The 24,964-nt window shown below is 43.4% G+C and overlaps 1 protein-coding gene and 1 pseudogene across 1 annotated transcript; both read right to left on the reverse strand.

Moving 5' to 3' along the window:
• Positions 1-1,794: 1,794 nt before the first annotated feature.
• EIF3F (eukaryotic translation initiation factor 3 subunit F) lies at positions 1,795-9,266 on the reverse strand. The gene is made up of 8 exons (XM_004418397.3): positions 8,873-9,266; positions 5,708-5,778; positions 5,385-5,464; positions 4,815-4,952; positions 3,372-3,463; positions 2,787-2,923; positions 2,543-2,656; positions 1,795-1,993 (listed from the first exon to the last, which is right to left on the reverse strand). Exons 1-8 carry the CDS (start codon positions 9,249-9,251, stop codon positions 1,916-1,918), a joined length of 1,089 nt encoding a protein of 362 aa, XP_004418454.1. The 5' UTR covers positions 9,252-9,266; the 3' UTR covers positions 1,795-1,915.
• Positions 9,267-17,264: 7,998 nt separating this feature from the next.
• LOC101387582 (cytochrome c oxidase subunit 6C pseudogene) lies at positions 17,265-17,487 on the reverse strand (annotated as a pseudogene).
• Positions 17,488-24,964: the final 7,477 nt, after the last annotated feature.

A 24,964-nucleotide genomic window follows, 5' to 3' on the forward strand; every position in this document is an offset into this window, starting at 1 on the left:
CTGCATCCTCTAAGATTCCACCATTCTAGAGCAGCCAGTTTCCACATACCACCACGCCTCCAATCACCTGTATCAGAAACCAGGCAACATCTTAGATTCCTCCCATCTCTCACCATCCAAGCTTCGACCAGTCTCAAGTCTCCTGAATCTGCCTTATATGGTCATGCACCACATAACAACGTTCGGTCAATGACGGAGCGCATGTATGATGGTGGTCCCATAATAGCAACCATACAGTCCAGGTTTGTGTAAGTACACTCCATGATGTCACACAATGACAAAATCCCCTAGTGATGTGTGACTGTTAAGAGCCTCTTGAATCTGAGTCTTCATCACTATCCCCACTGCCACTGCCTTGGTGTGGGCTCTCATCATGTCTCCCCTGAACAATCACAGTGGCCCTCTGACTCGTCTTCCTGCCTTCTATTTCTCTCCCTTTCCATCCTTCCTCTACACTACTATCAGGTGATCTTCCTGAAATCCAAATCTGATTAAATCTGCTTAAAATTATCCAGTGCCTTCCCACAACTTCCAGGATAAAAATCCACCTCCACAGACTGTGTGCCCTGGTGGTCTGGCTACATGTGCCACCTTAGCTTCTGAACAGGTGAAGCTTTTTTACATTTCTCTGCTTTTTTTTACATGTGTTTCCTCTGCCCTGACCACCCCTTCCTGATTTCCTAGTAAAAAAAAAACAAAACGAAACACCAGCTTAGATATCACGTCCTGGGTAGAATCTTCCCTGGCTCCCTCTGACAGAGCTGGTCAATCCTTATGATATGCTCCTGTTATGTCATATTTTTGCCCTATGAGAGTAATTATTTCACTGGGCCACTAAACTATGAAGCAGAGGGCTACACAGAGAATAAAAACCAGACCTGGATTCAAATCCCATTTCATCACTTATGGTTACTAATTATGTAACCTCAAGTAACATACTCAACTTCTCTGAATCCCAGCTACCTCTGTAACATGACGAGAATGAGAACTGCCCCCAACACAGTAAGTGCTCAATAGATGCTAGACCCAGCACTCATTTTCTACTGTTTTGCAACTGATTATTTGCTTTTTTGTTTTCCCCACTAAAATGGGGAAAAACTTAAGCCACAGATGGACCACAGTGGGAAACCAGTTCTATCCACCTATTCAAGTATTTTGAAACACTGACTACACCGTTTACTCTTTCGGTTCAGATTAAGTATTATTTTCCCTCCATGGATTCTCATTTTCACTTCCTGTGAAAACCACATGACCCACCAAGAAAACAGTTCATGGTATTGTCAGGGGACACCTTTCCAGACTGTAAACCAAAGCAAAAAATTTGCTAAAGCACCGTTAATCCTCACCATGGAGAAGGCTGTCTTTCCACCAGCTTGTAATTATGGGTCCCAGGACTGAGATCTGTATCCACCCCCTTCTTTCCTCTCCTCTCACTCACTAGCACATTCTCTAGGTACTTCAAACTGTGCATAAGGCAACTCTTTCCACTGCCATCCATATAAGATGCTATGGAAGAGAAGGGATAAAAATCAATTGTTTTGGAGGTCCAGTTTGCTCTGATCATAAACAGTAAGAGTGGGGAGAAAGCACCCCTGTAAACCAGTGTGCTAAGAAGGCTATCTGGTCTGAGCTCAGGTGAAGCTCAAGTGGCTTGGGCTGTGGGTATAAGTCCTGATGACAAGTCATGCCAAACACACAACCAGCTTCTACCCAGCTACTCACTTCCTGGTTTGTCTGTAAGCTCCAGGACAGTTTTTCCCCTTCTACCCAGCAGTAAACTCACATATTATGGAATTCATTTACAAAAGGTAGGCTATGTTTATTTAGAGTCACAAGCTGGTGACTCAGTGTGACTCCAACCACAAAGAAATCATTTCTACTTCACTCCATTCTGAGTCCTAGGACTGGGGCCCATTCACAGGTTTACGAGTTTCTCATTGAGGGCAATCTGTGACTGTGTGAGATTGGCCAGGTAGGTCACCATCAGCAGGTCCTGGAAGAGAAAGAAGCCACAGTGAGTGAGGAGCAGGGTGGAAAGGGAGCAGAAAGGCTGGTGTCGGCCAGCTCTCTGATGGACACTGGGTGTGAGGACAGTCCTGGATAAATGACAGCTAGGAGAGGCTGAGGAAGAGTCGAAGGTGGAAGAGAGGAAGGAAACGCTTGAGAACACTTTCTCATCTCTACTGAAAGTCCTATAGATTAACAGCGCTTTAAACGAGGTCCATGAGTAGAATACAGGGGTCTGTGAACTCAGATGGGGAAAATACAAAGTTGCATTTTCGTTATCCTCTGAATTTTAGCATTTCTCTCAACCATGAATCTAGATAACAAGTCACAGTAGTATCAGCAGTACCTGCGCCAATGGAATCAGGGAAGGAGAAGGAAGGGAATCTCTGAGCATGTGTACTATCTCTTCCTTGCCCCCAACCTGGACTGCAAGGGGGCCAAAGGTGAAGCCCCGTCTCCTCTGGCCCCCTCCAGACCACCTCCCCCAACTCCCTTCACATTGTGTGCATGTGCTGAGGTGGGGGATGGCACTCACATTGATGTTGCTGTTGAGCATGGTCTCGAAGTCCTCGGGAACTATCTTGGGTACTTGGTTAACCAGACTCATCAGGAAGCGGCCCACAGTATTGTCGGCTGACACCTTTCCAGACTGAGCACCAAACAAAGATTCAGTGAGGCAGTTAATTCTCACCACTAACGACTGTCATTTCACCAGCGTTATCTCTCAGTGATCTCAGGGCGGAGACCTAAGCCCTCCTCCTTTCTTTCCCCCTCCTCACCAGTACATCCTCCGCATACTGCAAGACCGTGCTTAGGGCATCCTGGATGCGAGCTGATGCCCCTCCCACTTGCTGCAAGTCACTGGAGAGTCCGATCACCCGGTTGGGGCTAAAACAGGTCTTCATGATCAGGTCAACTGTGGGAGTGGGGTGCGGAGTATAAGAGACACAGATAATTCAGTCATCCCACCAGGAAAGAGACGATCTCTAACCATCCTGCTAATTCTCCCACCTCCCTCTGGACTTGGTCAACTTCCCCGAACTTCCCTGCTCTGCCCTTATTAGCTTTTCTTCCTCTGACAGAGCTCAACTCTCGCACCTAGTATGCTAGTCTCTGGTTTTGGTCTCATATGAATGTCCATGTAGCCTCTGGTGCTGACAATTTCCCACCTCTAACAATTTCACAAATAATTCCTTGAATCCCATTTATATAGAAGAATGACTGTGACTTCTACTCATAACAAACCTTAGATCAATGGTTCCTCTTTAACCCACCCAAGGCCCTCTATCCTTATTAGACAGCAGCAATCCTTTCCCCTGAAAAATGCCAAAGACCTCAAAAGAGGGTATGGGAAGGTTACTCACCTCCGATGCGTTCTGTGTCATAATATGCATATTTCACTGTCAGAGGTGTGAACATCACCCCCATGGTCCTCCCAGGGACACCCATTAAAGTGCTGGGGAGAGAGAAGTCCAGGTAAACAGATGGCTTTGGGAGAGGGTTTCCATGTCTAGTCCAGGCTTGAAAAGCAGTCATACCAAAAGTATGGCTTCCAAGGTTCTGAGATGAGAAGACTGGGACCACTTGAACCCCAGAGGTCTCATGGGAGCAACTTACTTCCTTCACTTAGCTCATTCCACATACCAAACCCTTGGCCTGCGAGAGGGCACTCAGCTTCGGACTTGGCCTGGTCCCTTTAGAGGATTACTTCACACACTGTGTGATCTCAGTGATGAGAGGACAGGACACTGGATTTCCCTGTGGAGCTGGCTGCCTAGATATTCACCCCCACAGAAAGAAGAGACAGATAGGTCTTTTCTGAGACTGAGCCCTTCGTCAGCACTCAAAAAATAAATTGACTCCCGCCCACCAAGATTAGATTGGGTGCTATAAGTAATCTCACTAAAGGTGACTGCCTTTACTATGTCAACTATACACTTTGAACTGGATCTTGAGGAGTCTGAAATAACAGGAAAGGCTAAGAAATTAGGCAATGGCTAGAGCTTAGCAGTACACCAACTGGCCCACAAGGACTTGGCATCCACCATCTTTACTTTACTGCATAATAGTTAACTGGTTACATCAGTGTCAGAACCAGAAACAGCACAAAGCTAAACAGTGTATGAGATACACTAACAAATGCCCTCATCCTAACCAGAAACTATAACCCTTCTAATCCTCTAGCAGCCCTTTCTTCAGCATGTCACTAGAAACTTTCCCAACATCCCCAATAACCGGCATTTTAACAGCCTGCAAGCTCAAGATGTCAACACCATAATGTTAATGTCATCAAAACTGTACTCAATCCTGGGTTAACAGATGTGTTTAAAATAAGGACAGTCATCCTTCAATCTGTACTACCCGGGCTCCTGTGCTCAGTTCTAAGGATAACAACAAACTTAAAGGGTAACTCTGAAAAGCAGTGAACATGGTGAAGGGTCATGACCAGAATACCGTGAGGATTGGCTGTAAAAACTGTGAAGAGTTAGCCTCTAGAAAAGATGACATGAAAAACAACAGCTTGCTCTAATACCTAAAGGGCTGCCATTTGAAATTGCTTAAGAGCAACAGGCACAAACCTGGGGTACAACCAGCATCAGCAAGTGGAAATTTCAGGGACAGATTTTGTTTCAGAGTAAAACCTTTCTAATGACTTTAACTACTAAGAGCGAGGAATGGGCTACCTTAGGAGGCAGTGAGCTATACAGTGAAGGATTAAACCTGCTTGGGGTGGAGGTGGGCTGTCATCCAGGCATGGTATGAACCAGACAGACTTTTATGCCCTTGTGGCCCATGACTCTGGTCACCTGACATAGGCCTTGATGCTCATGCGGCCGTTCTGGAGGCTCGTGTCCACAGTGAGGTGAATGGGGTTGGGGGCTTCCCGGCTGTAGTACTCATGGATCAGCACAGAGTGCTCCGTGATGTCATGGCCTGTTGCGTACCTGGAAAATGGAACACAGTTGTGGACTCAGGTCTACCTGTGACATCAATACCAAACACGATGGTGGCATGGGTGCCTCTAGGTACCTGACACCCCTATGGTAGTAATACCTCCAGTGACACCTCAAATGCCAAAATAATAAACACGCTGAAAACTATACCAAATCAAATCACAGGCTGACTTAGAGTTATTGAAAAATTCCAAGTCACCAGCAAGGCAAAAAAAGACTTGCTCAGTAAAAGCTACAATTCAAAATAAATATTCTTGGCCTCATAGGATCAGAATCGCCAAGAACTTAACACACTGAATTCATAGCTCCTTGAGATAATACACTTTCAATAATCTGTCTCCAAGAGGGAGTACAGTATCTAGTCTGGTGGCAAAAGACCTTGGTCATCAATGAGATCTTCCATTTCCTCCACCTCCAACTTACCAGCCCAGGATGAGCTCATTTGGAGAGACTTTCTTGTGCAATTCATACATGTTCTTAGCAAATTCCATGTCAACAGCCACCTATGAAGGAAGGTAGGACAGGAAGCTAAGAAGCCAGAAGTCCACAGAAAAAATGGAAAAAAAGGAAAAGAGGCTACCCCAACAGTCAGAAAAGGCCTGGGAAGTATGTCCACACGAATGAAGCTCTGTGAACTGTGGGAGCTCTGGTTATAAGTACAATACATTGTGCTGGAGGGGCCTTAAGGAGAGCCTAGCAAATGAACAGCTACAGACTGCACAGGGTCGGCTCAAATTCCCACTCACCTCATCTTCCGACTCGTTGTGAGGCACTGAAAAGCAATTGGTGACTTCCACTGAGTGCTTGTCAACGGTTCCTGTGAGAGAGAATCATCCATGTGTTATAAAGCCCTCGGGCTCCCAACAGCCTCCGACCACCTTCCAAATGCTTTCAGTGTCTCCTCAAAGTCAATGAACAAAAACCTGAACTCATGAGCTCCCACTTCAGCCATGTGCATCAAAGGAAGCAGGGTTCTCCAGGGAACTGAAACTCTGGAGTGATCTCCAGCTCCTTCCTTTAACCGTCAACAAACAGGGTCTACTCTTCCTTCACAAGGTCTCCTCTGGCCTATCTGGCCCACTAACAGTACTACTCCAGATCTTCACTCTGTGACCTCCATTTTTCAGTCTCTAGACTTTCTCCCTATAATTTAATCTGCAGAGCTAGAGGAAAGATTCTAATAATGTCTATACAGACCATTGTAGCCTCGTCTCAGAGCACAGTTTAGGGAGCTTCACCTGGACCTCCCTTCAGCCACCTGGTCCCATGGTCCAAACCTTCACCCTATCATCATCCAAACACCTACCTGTGAACCTTAAACATCAATGTCAGTCTCTTACCACAACCTTCTGTTCTTCCAGCTCTGATACCTTTACTCCCACTACATCTGTTTCTTGACCTCACTAAGACCACTAGTCCCTCGACCTCTCCATTTTTTCCTAATCTACTGGCACCTCCCACTCCAGGCTTCAAGTGCTTCCCTCTCCACCACAGACCACAGTGTTGCCTATAACTGTCAGTGTCTGCTTAATTCCACTTCACTATGGTTTTTGCCCGCTTAGCTGAAACTATGTCCCCAAACCCAATGGATTCACATTCTTTGACATCTCACCAGCATTCAACAGACTTGAGCACTTCAAGCTCCTGAAAAAGTTAAGTCTTCTGAGTTTCCATGCCACTATGACACTCCTCTGTTACAGCATTTATCATATTATGTTCTAATTAGCTGCATATGAGTATATCTTCATCTTGAGTTTAAGGTTAGAGTTTGTTTTATCAAACTTTGAATTCTAAGTACCTAACAGTTTTATGGTACATAAAAGGTATCAGTGACTTCAATTAACCAAATGAAATATGTTTTATGAATTAATGTCTAACTGAGAAAATTTAAGTTCTTAGCAAGCAAATCTAGGAATGCTTTGTAAGCGTTCCTTTGCTTTCGTTAAGTTCCTGGTAAGCAGACTCTATGCTTCATTCTTCAGTAAGTACTGCCTCAATAACACCAAGCACTGTACCGTGATCCCAATCTGGAAGAGGATCTAAACATCTAGATCACAGTTGGTCTAACTAGGGTCACTGGCATATTTGGGGCACACAGCACAAACCTCGGTTGGAGAACTGTTTCTTTAATCAGCTCCAGTGAGTCTGGAAACTTTGAGGGTACAGCTGAAAGACTAAATTATTATTTGTCTAGTGCCAAGCCAGTGATGCAAAAATCATCTGTTACAGAAGCTCAAAGCAGGGCAGTCACAGAGGTTAAGAATGGGGGTGAGGTGGGGGTCAGCCCAGTGGTGTAGCGGTTAAGCGTGCGTGCTCCGCTTCAGCGGCCCAGGGTTCGCAGGTTTGGATCCTGGGTGTGGACTGACGCACCGCTTGTCAAGCCATGCTGTGGTGGCGTCCCATATAAAGTAGAGGAAGATGGGCACGGATGTTAGCCCAGGGCCAGTCTTCCTCAGCAAAAAGAGGAGGATGGGCATCGGATGTTAGCTCAGGGCTGATCTACCTTACAAAAAAGAAAACCAAAAATAACCAAGAATGAGGGTTGGGGCAGGGGTCTGGGATGGAGGACTGATACTGAACACTCATCCGGGGAACCTGGAAGATGAGTGGAACTTAAATGAGGGTGAGCAGGCAAGGCACTTGTGGCAAACAGAATACAGAGGCTTGGTGTGAGAGAAACCGTGGCAATGTTTGGAAGACAATGGATCATTTGAAGTTTCTGGAAAATGCTACACCCTCAAAGATAAAGAGAGGAAGAATGTGCGCATGTGTTAGGGCTGGTATAGGCCTGATGTGGAGGATGGCAACCAACGGCGGTTTTACACTTAATGTGTGCCAGCACAGTTAGATGCTTTCTGTAATAACTTAGTCTTTGTGAGAACTAAGTCTAAAGTAGCCCCTGAAGGAACTAGACTTTAGGTAATCTGTCCCAAGGCACGTGGCTAATATGTGGTGGAGGCTGCCTACCAATTTGGTCCTTTTTGCAAAACATCAATTTTCTTCTAAGCTGGAAGGACTATTACATGTTCAAGAGTTAGAAAGAGAAATAATGCATGGGAGTGGAGTGGATTCACAAAGGTGTTTAAAATCTGTAACTAAGATGGAGTGAAAATGAATTTGATGAGATCAGCAGTCCCCAAAGAAAGAGATATATCAGTAATTCCGTTTCAGCGCTTCTCAGTTTTACAAATTACTTTAAGATATGTATACTCCAAATTTGGAACTTCGACAGAGAAAAAGTTATTCTTCAATCTGAAGGTTAAGCAATATCATAAACAGATAATACAATCGTTTGTGTCCAAACAGAGAATTAGAGACGGACTGGGGAAACAGGGTCTCCGGCATTAGGAACTAGTAAGGAACAGAGGATCAGGCTAAGATGTTTAGGAAAGCAGAATACTACTGAAATCCTAAATGGGATCCTGCCAAACAAATTTACTTGTTGAGAAGGTTATCTTTTTACAGATGCCCCACTCCTTTGCCAACCGGTTAGAAACTTCTTTGTAAACAACTGGAAAATAAAGACATTTAGTCACTAGATAAGGGGGGAAAACGTGGTCTCTGGGCTTAGGGAGCCAGGGGTTTTGACTTCCTAGTCTGCGCCTGAACTCATTCGCGGTGAACTGGCACTAATTACAACTGACGTGAAATGCTGTCGGGAAGATCAAAAATAAAACCTACGTCACTCGGCACACTTATAGATATTTATTCAATAACCAACTACTCTTTACGTATTCTATGTCGCCCAAAGTGACAGCAATCGGGCAGGAAAATTCAAGTTCCTTGGGGAGTTAAGTCGCAGGAAGGTGAGACAGAGAAACAGTAAGAGGTCAGTGGGAATGGGAAGAGAGGTGAGCAAGACAAAAGGCCGTGGGAGATAGAAGAGAACGTCGATTACCCTGACCACTCACCCAGCAGGGTCCCGATGACTCGGGCAGCGCCCTCGTTGCGTCGCTCGTAGCTGTCCACGATGGAGGCCAAAATGACGGGGTGCAGCCGGACTACGCGGCCGCCGGGGAAGGGGCCTGGGAGCGCAGGCCCGGGCAGCGACTGCGCCGGCGTCTGCGCGGGGGCTGGCGCTGAGGCCGGGGTCTGTCCCGGGGCCGCGGTCCCAGCCGCCGCCGCCGGGTCTGAGGATGAGGCTGGAGCCGGCGATGGAGCTGGAGCCGGCGGCGCAGCCGGAGCTGAGGGGGAGGCTGGGGCTGGGGCTGACGCCGGGGCTGGGGCCGCAGCCGGGGAAGGGGCTTGAGTGGCGGGAGAAGCACTCGCCGGTACTGTCGGTGTGGCCATCTTGTCGAGAGAGAAAGAGCCGGGAGCGGAAGGGAGCGAGTTAGGGAATATTAGGCACACGATAGGCTGAAAACGCACCACGTGAACTAGATCTTTGTGCCTATTGGTTACTGATGATGCTTCTCACGGCACTACAATTTCCTGCTCTTAGTTTGTGCTCTTTGACTTTGGTCCGATACGCACTCAGTGAGAAACAAGCTAAATAGTTCCGAGTAAACTTGGGCTCGCGCTTGGAGAAGAGGAACAATTCTGTCTGTGCTGCTGCCGCGTCACGGAGCCGGAGAGCAGCGCAAGGGTCGCAATTCCTGTTCTCAGATTTCAGTGGGATAATAGTGGATGTCAAAATGCCTTTTAAAGGACTTTGATCTTGACAGCGTCATAAGGTGTCAGCAATTTGAATCTGTGCCAGACGCTCTTTTAGGCGTTCGGGATATATCTGCTAATAAAACAAATATCGTTGCCCCAGAAGAGTTTACATTCTAACGGGGAGAGACAAATGAGTACATTATATAATATGTTAGAAGGTGATAAGTGCTATGAAAAAGGAAAAAGTAGCAGAGAATATGAGTGGACTTGAAGGAGGCGAAGGAGGCGGCCATTGTTGGGGGACGGGGAGAGCCTCCAGGTAGAGGGCACAGCTAAGGAGCAGGCCTGGTGTGCTTGAGGAGGCTATGGGGTGGCTGGAGTGTTAGGTGCAAGGCCCGGAGCAGCAAGAGATGGACCTCTACATAGGAGTCAGGGAGCAGATCATTAAAGACCTCCTAGGCCACAGTAAGGACTTTGGCTTTTAGTCTGAGTGAGATGGGGAGCCACTGCAGGGTTGTGAGCAGGGGAGCATCCTGATCTTAGTTTTAAAAGGATCACTCTGACTGCTTAGAGAAGAATAGAATGGAGGGGCAGTTATTGGAGAGAGGGAGGTGAGAGAGAAAGAGCAGGGAGACATGCATGGAGATTCCCAGGAAGCCTAAGTGAGAGGTGATGGTGGTTGGGACCAGGCCAGCGGCAGTGGAAGTGGTGAGAAGTGGGCAGATTACGGCCATACTTTGAGGGTAGAGACAACAGGATTTTCTGAGAAGTTGTATGCGAGGTGTGAAAAAGAGGAGTCAAGAATGACTCCAGTGTTTTGTGCTGAGCAACTAGTATCAAGAAGTTGCCATCAGTTGAGATAGTGAAAGCTACAAGTGGAGCGGGTTTTTGGGAAAAGATTCCAAGTTCATTTTTGGATGTGTCACCCTTGAGATCGGGCATCTCATTAGACATCCAAACAGAACTGTAGAGTGGTCAGGTGGAGATTCTAGTCTGTACTTTGGGAGAGGATTAACTGAGTAATGCTCTGTAAAGCTCTTAGCATATGCCTGATATACAGCATTTGTTATTGTTAAGTGGTAGCTATTATTAGTACGATGTGATAGAAGGAGCTCTGAGCCTCACTCCTTGTGTAATTTTGGGCAATTGATAATTTTTTTCTGAGCCTCAGCTTCCTTCTTGGTATAATGGGGATGTTAACATTTGCCTGTCAGGAAACCTGTCAACTCCCTTACTTAGGTCAAATCCCAGCATCCAGCTGGCCAGGTCGGTGGTGAGGTTGGACTTCTTAGCCTTGACTCTCATGTCCAAGAACTGCTTTCTCCTTGGAGCTCCCTTCCATAATCAGAATTCACATGATGCTGCTCCCCTGTTAGTGCACTGGGTAGACATTCTCTCTTTTAATTCCCCCAAACACAAGTGAACCGCCTATCAGAGGAGGATTGAATAATGACTCTTGGATTTGATGACCTGGATTTTTACCAGCCCTAGTAGAGCAGTGTCAGTGGAATTGAGGGTGGAGTGGACACGGAAACCAGAATTCAGGTGTGAGAGAATGGCCAGCTTGAACTGATGGCAGTGAGTGCTGGCTACTCTCTCAAGGAAGTTGCCTGGGAAGGAAAGGAGACATTTAAGGCAGTAGCTGGGGGAACGGCAAGATTGAGAGGGGGACAGTTGTGGCTGGGAGAGTTTTTAGTATATTTTAAACTAAGGGTAAGGATCTAGAGGAGAGAGAAAGATTGAATATACAAGTGTGAGCTAGGGAAACTGTCTAATGAAACAAGGCAGGAAGGAGGACCTGAATGGAGAAGCCTAGATGAGAGGGATGGTCTTGCACAGGATGGAGGATATGCTGCAGAGGCTGCCCTGGGCTGTGGCCTCCCTTGTGGGTTCCTAGTGGGGGTCTGCTTTAGCCAGGGCTGGTCCCGTGAGATCATCCTATGGAAAGAAGGCCAGAGGAGAGAATCACCCCTTAGGAATAGGTGTTGCCATCCCAAACTGACCATACACACCCTTGGAATGCCTATCCATGTGTTGATTTGAGTTGGATGTGGACACTTCACCACCAAGAACTTTGCCTTTATATAGATGGCCTAAAGACCTTTCTCTCTGGGAGGAAAGGAGAAAGGGATGGATGAAGAATCGGAGACACTTTGAATTGGGGAGAGAAGGGAAGTTGCAGGAGCTCTTGTCAATTGATATTTTTCTCAGGGAGGTGGAGGCAGAGTGATCTGCTGAGAATGGCAATGCAAGGGTGGGGTTCAGCTTTGGGACAACGGACAGTATTTGGAAGAGGGGCCAAGAGTGAGCCATCAAGGCATTGATCAATTATGAGAGGGCCCAGCTGAGCCTGGAGACCTCAAGGATCTGGTCAGCTCTTGTATGTTTCTCCAGCCACATTGCTCAGGGGCAGGAAGAGAGAGATCTTTGGCATGGTCTTCCTAGGCATGCTGACTGGCCAGGACAAGGGAGTGCATACATCCAGGATGTTTGCTTTTCAATGGCTGACTGAGGGATCCAGGCAGGCTGAACCCTATAAATGAAACTCTGGGGCCCAGATTCATCAGGAAAGGGCAGAAGGCATGGGGAGAGAGAAAATGGGCTGTCCCCTTGTATTTGGAAAATGTGTTGTGTACATGGTATATTGGTCAGAGTTCTGCAGAGGAACTGACAGGATAAATATATATATATATATATATAAATAAATAAGGAATTGTCTCACATGATTATGGAGGCTGAGAAGTCCCAAGATCTTTAGTCAGCAAGCTGGAGACCCAGGAGAGCCAATATATAGTTCTAGTCTGACAGACTAGAGGCAGGCTCAAGACCCAGGGAGAGCTGATGTTTCAGTTTGAGTCTGAAGGCTAGAAAAGACCGGTGTCCTGTTCAAGCAATCAGGCAGGAGGAGTTCCCTCTTATTCAAGGGAGGGTCAGCCCTTTTGTTCTCTTCAGGCCTTCAATTGATTGGATGAGGCCCACCCGTATTAGGGAGAGCAATCTGCTTTACTCAGTATATCAATTTAAATGTTAAACTCATCCAAAAGCACCCTCATAGACACACTCAGAATACTGTTTGACCAAATATCTGGGGACCCTGCACCCCTGTCAAGTTGACACATAAACTTCACTGTCACATCTGGGTTTCTGACTGTCCTGGGGAACAAGCTTGATAGTCCTGCCTGAAAAGACCAGGGTCATAACTGTAGGCTCATGTTAAAGATGGGGCCTGTAGCTTGATAAACCCATCCCACCTCCTCAATGATGGTTGGAGTGAAGGGAGCCCCAGCTACAGCTGCAACTATGGGAGGACCACAAGGGGGAGCCCCAGGCTCTCTTGACTCTGTAGCAACTGGAACTTGACACTTAACTCAGCCTTCCCTGGTGGGGCAGAGCTGTGCAGGAACCATGGCCCTGTCCTTCTGCAGACCGGGCCTGGCACAGGCAGGCTGGTGGGCTGCCTCCCACAGTTTGTCTCTGCTCGTCGCCAGCACCTAAGAACATTAGAAGAGATATTCCCTTTAAAATCAGGAACAAGACAAGCATGGCTGCTATCACCACTTTAATTCAACGTTTAACCAGAGTCCCAGCCAGCACAATCCGAAAAAGGAAAACAATCAAAGGCATAAGGATTAGGAATGAGAAAGTAAAAGCCATTTTCTGCAAATAATGGTTACCTGCATAGAAAACCCAAAAGAATTCATAGATAAATTATTAAAATAGGTGGATAGATCTGACAGATGAACAAGCTATTGCTCTTCTATGCATCAACAATAAAAAATTAGAAAATGTCATTATAAGTACACCATTTACAAAAGCAACAAAAATATAAACAACAAAATATGTGCAAGACCCATACATAGAAAATTATAAAACTTTACAGAAATGCATTAAATAATACCTAAATAAATTATAATCCATGATCACAAATAGGAAAACTTAATATCACCAAGACATCAATTCACCTCTAATAAACCTTTAGAGTCAATGCAATCTAAATCCGTCAAATTTTACAAACGTGTTCTAAAACGTATAGGAAAAAGTAAAGGGCCGAGAATAGCCAACACGGTTTTCATGAAAAAGATGGCAGAATGGGAGGGAGATCCTGTGCTATCAAACATTGAGACATATCCTAAAACTGTAGTAATTAAAACATAATATTGGACCTGCTCTACCAGATTTCAAGACCTTTTAAAACTGGAGATATAGTAATTAGTAAATCATTGTATTGGTGCAGAATAGGTGAAATGGAACAACAACAAAAAAGAGCCAGAAACTGTACTAGGCATTTATGACACTTTGATATATAAAAAAGTATCATGGCAGATTAATGGGGAAAGGAAGGACAATTCAAAAAATAGAATTAAAAAATTCCTGCTAGACTAAGGGGTTAGAACAATACCTTAAACACATTAAAATATACAGAGGTAGATGTCTATCTCTCTGACATTCAAATAGAAAGTATTTCTTAAATAAAACCCCAAAAGCCCTAACTGTAAAAGACAGCACTGACAAAGTTGACTACACTAAAACTAGGATCGGTTTTTCAAAAGACAGCTTAAAGAAAATAATAAAGATTTTCTAAAGAAAAATGTAGAAAAAATGAAGAAAAATAAAGAAAGAAATTAATAAAAAAATAAAGAAAGGAAAAGCCATAAACTTGGAGAATATATTTGCAAAATTTATGACTGATAAAATGTTGGTACAAAACTATGTAAAGAAGTCCTTCTTAAAAATAAAATGATAATAATAACAAATAAAAAACAACCTAATAGAAAATGGAGCAAAAGACATGAATAGATTTTTCACAGAAGTCAAAATACATATGGCCACTAGACATATGATGAGATGCTCAACCTCATTAGTAATTAGGAAAATGCAAGTTAAGTCCACAAGTAGATATCATTAAATATCCATCCAGTTGGGAAAAATTAAGACATGGCAGAGTTCATTCATCAATGAGAACTTTATATATTGCTACTAGGAGTACAAACTGGAACAACCCCTATGGAAAACAAGTTTGTATTATCTTGTACAAATGAATATGTGCATACTCTGCAACCCAACAGTCTTAGTCTGCCCAGGCTACCATAACAAAAAACCATAGACTGGGTGGCTTAAACAACAGAAATTTATTTTCTCACAGTTCTGGAGGCTGGAAGTCAGAGATCAGGGTGCCAGCGTGGTCAGATTCTGGGGAGAGCTCTCTTCCTGGCTTGCCAACAGTGGCCTTTTTACTATATCCTCAGTGTGGCCTTCTTATAAGGCTAGAGTCCTATCAAATTAAGACCCCAGCCTTAGAACCTCATTTAACCTTAATCACCTCCCAAAGACCCTCTCCAGATACAGTCGCATAACCCTTGGGCTTAAAGCTTCAACATATGAATTTTGGGAGGACACAATTCCATCCATAGCACTAACCCCCAGGTGCCCAAGGACACATAGATAGAAGGATGGTTAAAGCAGCAATGTTCATAATATCAACAAATTTAAACCACCCAATGCCATCAACGATAAATTGGAAAATAAATGTTGGTAGCAATGGATTATACAGCAAGTGAAAATGAATGGACTAATATGCAACAATATGAATACATCCCCGTGACCTAAGGTTGAGAAGAAAGAACAAGTTCCGGAAGACTACTACTTTCAGTATGATACTCTATAGAGTTCAAAAACTAGCAAAATTAAAGAATATATTATTTAGTCATACATATATATTTGAAATAAAACCATAATTTTAAAGCAAGTGATGATAGACACAAAATTCAGGTGAGTAATCCTGTCAAAGGGTGGGGCAGTGAGGCAACGAAATATTGCGGAGGAGGACATAGTATATATAAAGCAATGGTGCTTTTCTAATGTTTACTCATTTAAGTAATGTTTGCTGTAAGTATTTTTGTAGGTTCCTTTAATGAGGTCAAGGAATTCCTACAATTCCTAATGAGTTTAAGGCATTTGCTACAATTTTTAGTTCACTAAGAAGGCTTCTTAAAAACAGTTATGAATAAATTTTCAACTTCATAAAATTGTTTTTTTTGGCTCAACTATGGTTATATGTTTTGTCCTTTAATACGTTAATGTGATTAATGATATTTATAGATTTTCTAAAATTAAAACAGTCTCACATTCTTGAGCTAAACCAAACTTAGTTAGTGTGTATTACTTTTTCCACACAATATTGGGTTCAGTTTGCTAATATTTTGTTTGGGATTTTTGTATCTAACTTTATGAGTGTAATGGGCCTGGATTTTGTATCAATTTTATAATGATGAATTTAGATTGGAGTTGTGTTGATTCCAAAGATCCATTGGGGTGAACTGATATTTTATGATATTCAGTTTTCCTACTCATGAACATGGGCTATAATTCCTTTTTTCTTTATCTTTTTGTTAATAACTTCCAATTTTTTTTGGTCAGAGAATATGTTTATGTGATACCTATCCTTTGAAATTTATTGAGTCTTACGTTATAGCCAAGTATGTTATTAATATTTATAAACATTTTAGGTGTGCTTGAGAAGAATGCTTGTTATTTAAATGCTTGTTATTTAAATTTAAATGTAGGGACACAGTACTCTATAAACATCCATTATATGAAGCTTGTTAATTCTGCTCTTTAAATCTATACATAATTGATCTTTTTCATTTGTTTGACCTAGCAATAATTGAGAGAGGAAGGTTGGTATCTTCCCAATGTGATGACAGAGTTGTCAGTTTCTCCCTAGCTTTGTCAATTTTTGCTGCACATATTTTAAAGCTATCTTATTAGGGACTTATATGCTTAGAATTGTTAAAATTTTCTCATGGGGCCGGCCCTGTGGCTTAGCGGTTAAGTGCCCACGCTCCGCTACTGGCAGCTCAGGTGCGCACTGACGCACCACTTCTCCGGCCATGCTGAGGCTGTGTCCCACATACAGCAACTAGAAGGATGTGCAACTATGACGTACAACTATCTACTGGGGCTTTGGGGAAAAAAAAGGACGAGGATTGGCAATAGATGTTAGCTCAGAGCTGGTCTTCCTCAGCAAAAAGAGGAGGATTAGCATGGATGTTAGCTCAGGGCTGATCTTCCTCACAAAATAAATAAATAAATAAAGTTTTCTCATGAATTAGACCTTTACCACTCTGTATTGACTATCTCTAACTCTAAGGATGCTTTTTGTCTTAAAGTCTATTTTGCTGATATTAATGTAGCTATACCATATTTCCCTTGATTAGTACTTTCTGACATATCTTTTTTCCATTCTTTTGCTTTCAAGTATTCCATGTCTTTACACTTTAGGTGTATTTCTTGTAAACAGCATATAGCTAAACGTTTAAAAAGTCCAATATGACCATCTCTTTCTGAATTGACAGGTGTCGTCCATTAGCATTTTCCATGTTAACATAGTTGGACTAACATCTAACATTTTATTTTTTGATTTGTATTTGTTCCACTTTTCTGTTATTTTCCCCTTATATTTGGCCTTTTTAATGGGGTTTTTTGATTGATTGTGTTTTCTGATTCTTTAGGTTCTTCTACTAGTTAGGAATCACGTATTCTAATTCTAGTGTTTTAATTATTACTCTTGATTTTACCATGCATTTTTTTGGTATTTGTTTATTGTTTATCAAGAGAAGCTATTCCTTAGCCCACATATTCATGTTCCATAGGTCAGTGACAAACTTTCATGAAACTCAATCCAAAGAAATTCTTTGCATTCCAGTATCACTTTGCCCTCTGAAAGATTCCAACCTTCTTCATCTCAAATCTTTCATGGAATCACAATTTCTGTAGAAATCTGCATATGCCTTCTTTCTTGGTTCTGCCGCACCAAACTTCAAGAGAGCTGATCCCCCAGGGGTACAAGGAATGCTCCAACAATATGAAATCACAGAGGCTTGGCCAGAAGACCATGCATCTGAGGTTTCCTCAAATCACTGGAAGCCATGATAGCTATTCTTCTCAACACCAACTTCCTGCCTGCCTGAGGGGGAAATGGCGCTCAAGTAGTGTGCAGGCGCAGAAGTTACCATACATTTAAACTCATTAATTCTGAGTTTAAACCACTCTGCCAGTGATACAAGGACTTTGAAATGCTTTACCTTTGATATATCCCATTCTGATTTATATACTATTGTTCGCTATTTCTCCTGGAAAGAGGAAATAGCGCAATGATTTAAACACTAGTATTATTATTTTATAAGGATAATATCTGTTTGGATTTGCCTACGTGTTTACCGTTTCCTCTGTACACTGTTTCTTCTTGCCCCTAAGACTTTCTTCTGAAATCCTTTAGTAATTCCCTTAGAGCAGTTCCCTTGGTGGTCCACATTTTTAATTTTTTAAAAAACTATGACTATCGTTTGCTTTTATTCTTGAAAAGACAGTTTTCCTGGATGGACAATTCTATGTTGGCAGTTATAATCTCTCAGTACTTTGAGAATACTCTACCGTCTTCCAGCTTCCATTTTTGCTTAGTTGTTTTTTTGTGGGTCCTTTCTGACTGCTTCAAGATATCCTCTTTGTCTTTAGAGTCTGCAGGTCTATTATGATGTGTGCAAAGGTGGATTTCTTGTTATACATTCTACTTGGGATACAATGTCCTTCCTAGATCTCTAGATTCATGTTTTTTAATTAGTTCTGGAAAATTTGCAGCCATGTACTCTTAATATTGCCTCTCCTTATCTTATCCTCCATGTCTCTTAAGCTCTCTTTTATATTTTCAATTTTCTATCTCTTTTTGCTGCTGTCTGGATAAATTGTTTGCTGTATCTTCAGCTCACTGATTCTCATTTCAGCTGCTATTTATTCTGCGTATTGAATTTTAGATTTCAATAACTATATTTTTCATTTCTAGATGCTCCATTTTCCTTCCTTTCTTCCCCTCCCCCGCTCCTTTCCTTTCTTTTTCTTTCTTTCTTCCTTCCTCCCTCCCTCCCTTTCTTCTTTACTTCTGCTTTACAAACCTTTCTGTTCTTTCTTGATAGTTTCTTGTTGTAAGCTTATCTTTATAATTACATCCTTTATTTCTTTAAACATTTTCATACGTAGCTGACAAATCTAACATCTACAGTTCTTAATGGTCTGAATCTGTGTTTCTTGTTTTTATTTATTCTTACTCAGATTTTCTGGGTTATGAGTTCATTAGTTGATATAATCAGTGGTAGTTGTTGAGGCCTAATTTGGGGAAGCTTTCCTCCTGAGACAGTGTGCTTCTGCTTCTTCTCTTGGATGGGGTCCCTTTAGGCTTATTGGGAGATTTTGACTAAGATGGTGGTCCATGCTTAGCTTTACTACCTTTCTGCGGTTCTGAAGTTCAGCATACTCTCTTCATTGTTGCTAGAGGATTCTGGCCGCAGGTGACCTCCTCTTCCTTCAAGACTGGCTCCGTGCTGCTCTGTCTCATTCCAGCCCCCAGCTCCCCACCTCTGCAGTCTTAGCTCCTGGCCATCTTGCCCTGGCAAGGATATTTCTGTCCAGACTCCTGTGTGGTTCTTCCCTGACTCTTATTCACCAGAGGCATGGCTCCTGACTACTAGCCTTGTGTACTCCAGGACCAGCTGACAATTATCTATTGGGGGGATAGGTGGTCCCTGAAGACTTCTCTTAGGTTTGTGAGATCAGCAATGACTCAAAGAGAGAGTCATCTTCAGGGTCTAGTTGATGAATGGGAGGTTCCAGTATTAGCCATGATACTGGGAGCTATACAATTTAGTTATCAGAGCTTATTCTTTTTTAAAAAAATTAATCAACAGTATTGAGGCACAATTTATATATAATAAAGTGCCTCCATTTAAAGTGTATAGCTCAATGAGTTATGACAAAGTTTTGACCTGTGTATTGTGGGAGATCAAGATTTGGCCACCCTGAAATCTATCTCTTTACCTTGGTTGTTTTCTCTAGGGACATTTGACCTCCCCCACTAACTGCCTAAAGAATTTGACATGGTGGCTCCTTTCTGGAACAGATCTATCATGGTGGCTGTAAATATAATGTAGGGTAAATGTTACAATAGGAAAGGCACCAACAAGCCCCTCTTATCAGAAGTTCTGTTTCTCTGGCCACATTCTCTGGATGACCCTGCGAAGAGTTGCCAGACAATCATTTACATTTATAAGGGAAATCTCCATTTGTAAAGGTATCTCCCTCTCTGTTTGGAGAAGAGAGGGGGATGAGCTCTTTTCTAGTGACTTATCAATGTGGAAGGTGAGGCCTTGAGCTACATAATAAACCTTACTCTTGTTTACTGTGCTTTAGTGGTAATCTCCTGTAACTGACTCCCCCCACCCCCAAAGTCCTCCTTTGTCATTGGCTGAAAATGATATTTAAGACGAAAATTTCTGCTGTTGTGTTGAGAAACGCAGTGTTCCTGCTTTCTCCCATGTATACATGTTATTAAACTTGGTATTATTTTCTCCTGCTAACCTGTCTTGTTGATTATTTGGCCAGCCAGAAGAACCTTAAGGGAAAGGGCAGAGGGAGATTCTCTCTCTTCCCCCGACAATATCCATCACCACAGTTAAGAAACAGAACATTTCCTTTTTTTTTTTGCTGGGAAAGATTCACCCTGAGCTATAATCTGTTGCCAATCTTCCTCTCTCTCTTTTTTTCCCTCCCCAAAGCTCCAGTATGTAGTTGTATATTGTAGTTGTAAGTCCTTATAGTTCTTATGCTGAGCCACCGCCACAGCATGGCTGCTGACAGTTGAGTGGTGTGGTTCTGCACCTGGGAACAAAACCAGGGCTGCTGAAGTGGAGCACATAGAACTTTAACCACTAGGCCATCAGGGCTGGCTCAGCACAGAACATTTCTTCCTCTCAAAAATGCCCTGTGCCCCTATGCCCCATTTCACACCTACATGCAGGCCACCATTGTTCTGCATCATTACAGATTAGTTTTCATATTTTAGAATTTCATATAAATGGAATAATACAGTGTGAACTCTGTGTCTGGCTTCTTTCACGTAGTATAATGTTTCTGAGGTTCATCAGTGTTGTTGCATCAATGGTTCATTCCTCTTTACTGCTGAGTAATGTTTCACTGTGTGGGTGTGCCACAGTTTTACTTATTCACCTGTTGATGGATATTTGATTTGTTTCTAGTTTTTGGCTATTGTGAATAAAGCTGCTATGAAATTCATGTCTAAATCTTTATGTGAACATATGCTTTCTTTTCTCTTGAGTAAATACCTATGAATGGAATTGGCTAGGCCATAGGGTAGATGAGTGTTTATAAGGAGCTGTCAAACTGATTGTATAGTTTTACCTTCTCACCAAAAGTGAAAGAGAGTTCCTTTCAGAACTCATTCTTGAGGTAAAGAAAAAGATTCGAGAACAACGGATTTTGCCCCGGCTACTGCAGTTGGAATGATTCTCTCAGTTGGAATGATCATCGCAATTAGAATGCTGGGCTGGAGAGGTGGTCCTGTGTGGAGAATCACGCTGCTGTGTGGTGTTCCTTCTGTCTCTCTACCCTGTGGGGCCAGCTCCTGGGATTGAGTTAACATGGGCTCCTCGCTCATGCCTACTGTGCCCTGGGATGTTATTAACTGTTCACTTACAGCCTTATATGTCAATGTGGCTCTGTCAGACCCTGGCCATCCCTTCCCAATCTCTACTTTCTTTCTCCTGGCGAGACTGACTTTTCTCTCTCTAACTTCAATTCCATTTCTCGCTTATGAGTGTTGCCCCTCATGTCAGATTCTTGCTCTGACCTCCAGCTTCTGTGACTGAATTTCATACTCTTCTTACTGATGATGCCATATTTAGCCTCTTTGGGTAAACCCCTCCCCTGGTTTCATCTCAACACAGGCCCTTTTATCATAGAACAGGCTGCACCCTCATCAAGTTTGCCTCAGTCTTGTGAGCAAGCTCCAGGAGAGCAGCCCTGAGCAGGTCACAGCACCGCCTTTCTGCCTGAACACAGACGTGTGCTTGAGGGCTGGGGCTTATCCTTCACTTCAGGGGCTCAGGAACGTGATGTGAAGGCAAATGTCAGAGTTGTCCAGCTTTATGGATGACCACTGCAATTTTATCGTGTGCTTTGCCAGCCTGCCTGTTTTTCTGACCACCGTCTTGCTAACAGTTGCCCAGTCACTGGGGAGGTTGCAGGCCTCCTTCTCCTCCAAGGCCATGTGGCAGTACTCTTGAGAAAAGACAGCCTCTTGTAGCAGAGACAGATACTTCTAAGTGGCCATGGGGGCCCTGTCTCAAGAAGACCTTCAAGCTTACCAACCTCCCCCATGCTAAGTCCATGAGAACTGACTAAAAGTGTAAAGGAGAAGATGGTGACCATTGTGGAGGGTGGGGGCACCTTCTCAAAGGGCCCCTTGCATGGGAGGAGTGGATGGGGTTGGGGCCCCTGCCTGTGTTAGGCAGAAAGAGACCTGGAAGCAGGAGGGTGAAGATGCATACTCAACTTTGCCTTGGTATCTGCCTTCTTGGGTGGGCAAATATCATAACAAAGGCAGGGAATGCTGCTGGCTTGACTCAGAAAGTCCAATTCCTCCACACATATTTCTTACCCTTGTTTCTTGCGAGTTTGTTGTCAAGAAAAACCCTATTTATACAGTGAGTGTATACATGTGTATGTATTTGGGGTGTGTGTGTGTGAGTGAGAGAGAGACCCATAGCCATCAGCTAGCTTTGCCTCTCTCTTTCTCTGACTTTCTACTATGCCTGCTCATTTCTCTCTTGTGTCTCTTTGTATTTCTTCTCTGACTGTTTCCTCCCTTGGTCTCTGTCTCTCTTGTCTCCACCCTTTCCCTTTTAGAGACTCAGTCGCTCCAGTTGTCAGCTCCGCCAAGCCAGGGTTAACAGGGATGGAGCCCTCATTTCATTTCCTCCCTCCACCCTCCAGTTAAAATTGGTTCTTTTGCATTGCATTTCTACTTTGTTCAGGTGTGACTCTCAGTCAGACCTGGAGCCTTCTAGGGGAGGCAGACCTGAGAGCTTTCGCAGTTAAGTGGCCTCCTCTGTTCTCTCTGTCACACTGTCTATATGGCTGTGGCTCACTCTATTTTCCCGTCGTGGTCTCTCAGGCTTTGTTCTTTGCTGTCTTGCTTCTGTCTCTAGCCTCAGCTTGGTGACGGCTCTAGGAGAGCCCAATTCCCATTCCCGTCTGTTCTCCTGGACTCGGGGAGAACTTGCTGAGCTCTGGGCGCAGGAAGCCTTGGAGGGGAAGGAAAGGCGCCTGGGAGAGAGGCTCCCAGAAGCCACTTCATGGCTTCCCACCTCTTCACCTAGCCGTCTCACCCTTAGGAGGTGCTCTTACTCATCCTTCATGGAGAATAGGGACCACCAGACATGATTACCCTCATCTTCTGACCACAAAACCCACAGACCTGCCTTGCTCTGCCAAACAAGCTCTCTCACTTTCCTCAGGCGTGGATGCAGATGTGCCCTCCATCCTCCTGCCAAAGACCATTTTTTTTCCTTTGCTTTGAATCCTATCCCAACCCACATTCTCAATCCCCTCCTCCGGCGCTTCTCTCTCTCGCCTGCATTTCTAACCTGACCCCTCTGTGGGATGTCTTTTTGTCAGCATTCAAATCTTTTCTTACCTCTCCCGCATTAAAACAGACAAAACCTTCTCTTGACCCCACATTTTCCACATCACCTCAGGACCTCACTAATTTCTTGTGTTGCCAAGCTTCCTGAAAGATTTGTCTATGCGTGTTAACTCTCCTTTCTTTCTCTCTTTCTTTCTCTCTTTCTCTCTCTCTTTCTCTCTCTCTTTCTTTCTTTCTCTCTTTCTTTCTCTCTTTCTTTTCTTTCATCTTTCTCTCTCTCCCTTTCTCTCTTTCTCTCTCTCCTCCCTCCCTCCCTTCCTTCCTTCCTTCCTTTCTCTCTCTCTGTGTCTCTCTCCCTCCCTCCCTCCTTCCTTCCTTTCTCTCTCTCTGTGTCTCTCTCCCTCCCTCCCTCCTTCCTTCCTTTCTTTTCTCTCTCTCTCTTTCTTTCTCTCTTTCCTCTCTCTTTCTACCCCCCCTTCCTTTCCTTCCTTTCTGTCTTGCTCTCTGTCTTGCTTTCTGTCTTTCTCTCTGTCTTTCTTTCTTTCTGTCTTCCTTCCTTCCTTCCCTATTGAGGTATAATTGACATAGGATATTATATTAGTTTCAGGTGTATAATATAGTGATTCAATATTTGTATATATTGTCAAATGATCACCACAGTAAGTCCAGTTAACATCCATGATCACAAATACTTACAGATTTTTTTCTTGTAATGAGAACTTTTAAGATTTACTTTCTTAGCAATTTTCAAGTATGCTATACAGTGTTATTAACTCCACTTCTTTACCTCCTGTTCTTTCTTTGTTAATTTTTATTTTATCAAAATAATACATGCTCTTTTTACAATGTTATAAACCAATGTTACTGCAATAAACAAAAAATTAAAAAAAAAAAAAAAAAAAAATAATACATGCTCATAGTTTAAAAGGTCAATTAGCATTGAAAAGCTTATGCTCCAAATACAATAGTTCCATGTTCCATCCCCTCTCACGACCCAGAGTACCTCTTCCCTGAAGTGACTACTTTAGCTATTTAACTATTTCTTACATCTCTGCACTTCTGAATAATACATGTCTACTGCTACCTTTTGATTCATCGATGTTAGACATTATCTATTGACTTCCTATGCCAGAACACTACTGCTATCCTTTCGATATAATTATATTCTACATTTTAGGTAGATCAATATTCAGTGGTTACATTATTATTTCTTGGAAACGTTATTCACACCCGAGTGTTGTACTATACTACATTTATTTTTGTTTTTCCTAGAGCTAGTAATTTCCTTATTTCATATATTTGTCTAGTTTCCTTGGTACTTATTGTTAGTTTTTCCACACCTTCTAGTAGCCTCAGCAGGATCTTTCAGAAGGCCAGTAGCATCAATTAATCTGTCAATCCTTCTTTTCCTAGGGACCGTCTTTCTGAGAACCCCATTCTTCTCTTTCAGGCCTTTCTGGCCAGCTGCCTTATAGGACTTTGTTCTGCTCCTTGATTGGACTCCTATTTCATGGAGCGCCTGTCTTCCTCCTTTTTGATTTTGGTGAAGCACATCCTCCAATGGTTTCAACAAGTTACAGAAATGGTGCCATGGCTGAGGATGTGGTGGTGACAGTGCCCCATTCCTTTGTCTCTCAAGTCAAAATGCCCCAGCCTGGCCTGGAGTCAAGTTGTAGAAGAGGACTCTGGGGTTTCAGAGAGGGAGATGGAGGGTCTGCTGGGCTCTTTTTCTCTTGGTGACAAAAGAGTTCATCCCTTTGGCCCCTCCCTTGTTTCTCCACTTTAACACATGGAGGAATGAGTTCAAGTCCTCCTCTGATGACCAGTGTTCATCCACTGGCAGTCAGATAGAATGTGTGGGTGTTTGTGCTTCTCTGAGGCTCAGTGGGCTCTTCATCTGTTCTAGCCCCACATG

This window comes from Ceratotherium simum, chromosome 7 (assembly GCF_057802395.1).
Source record: "Ceratotherium simum simum isolate JZ-2026a chromosome 7, ASM5780239v1, whole genome shotgun sequence".
Taxonomy (NCBI): Eukaryota; Metazoa; Chordata; class Mammalia; order Perissodactyla; family Rhinocerotidae; genus Ceratotherium; species Ceratotherium simum.

Coding starts and splice junctions, on each gene's coding strand:
- EIF3F (XM_004418397.3), bottom strand. CDS start 9,251: ATGGCCACACCGACAGTACCGGCGAGTGCTTCTCCCGCCACTCAAGCC. Junction 2,924..3,371: donor TGACACAGAACGCATCGGAG/GTGAGTAACCTT, acceptor CCACTCCCACAG/TTGACCTGATCATGAAGACC. Junction 1,994..2,542: donor TGCTCAACAGCAACATCAAT/GTGAGTGCCATC, acceptor TTTCTCTTCCAG/GACCTGCTGATGGTGACCTA.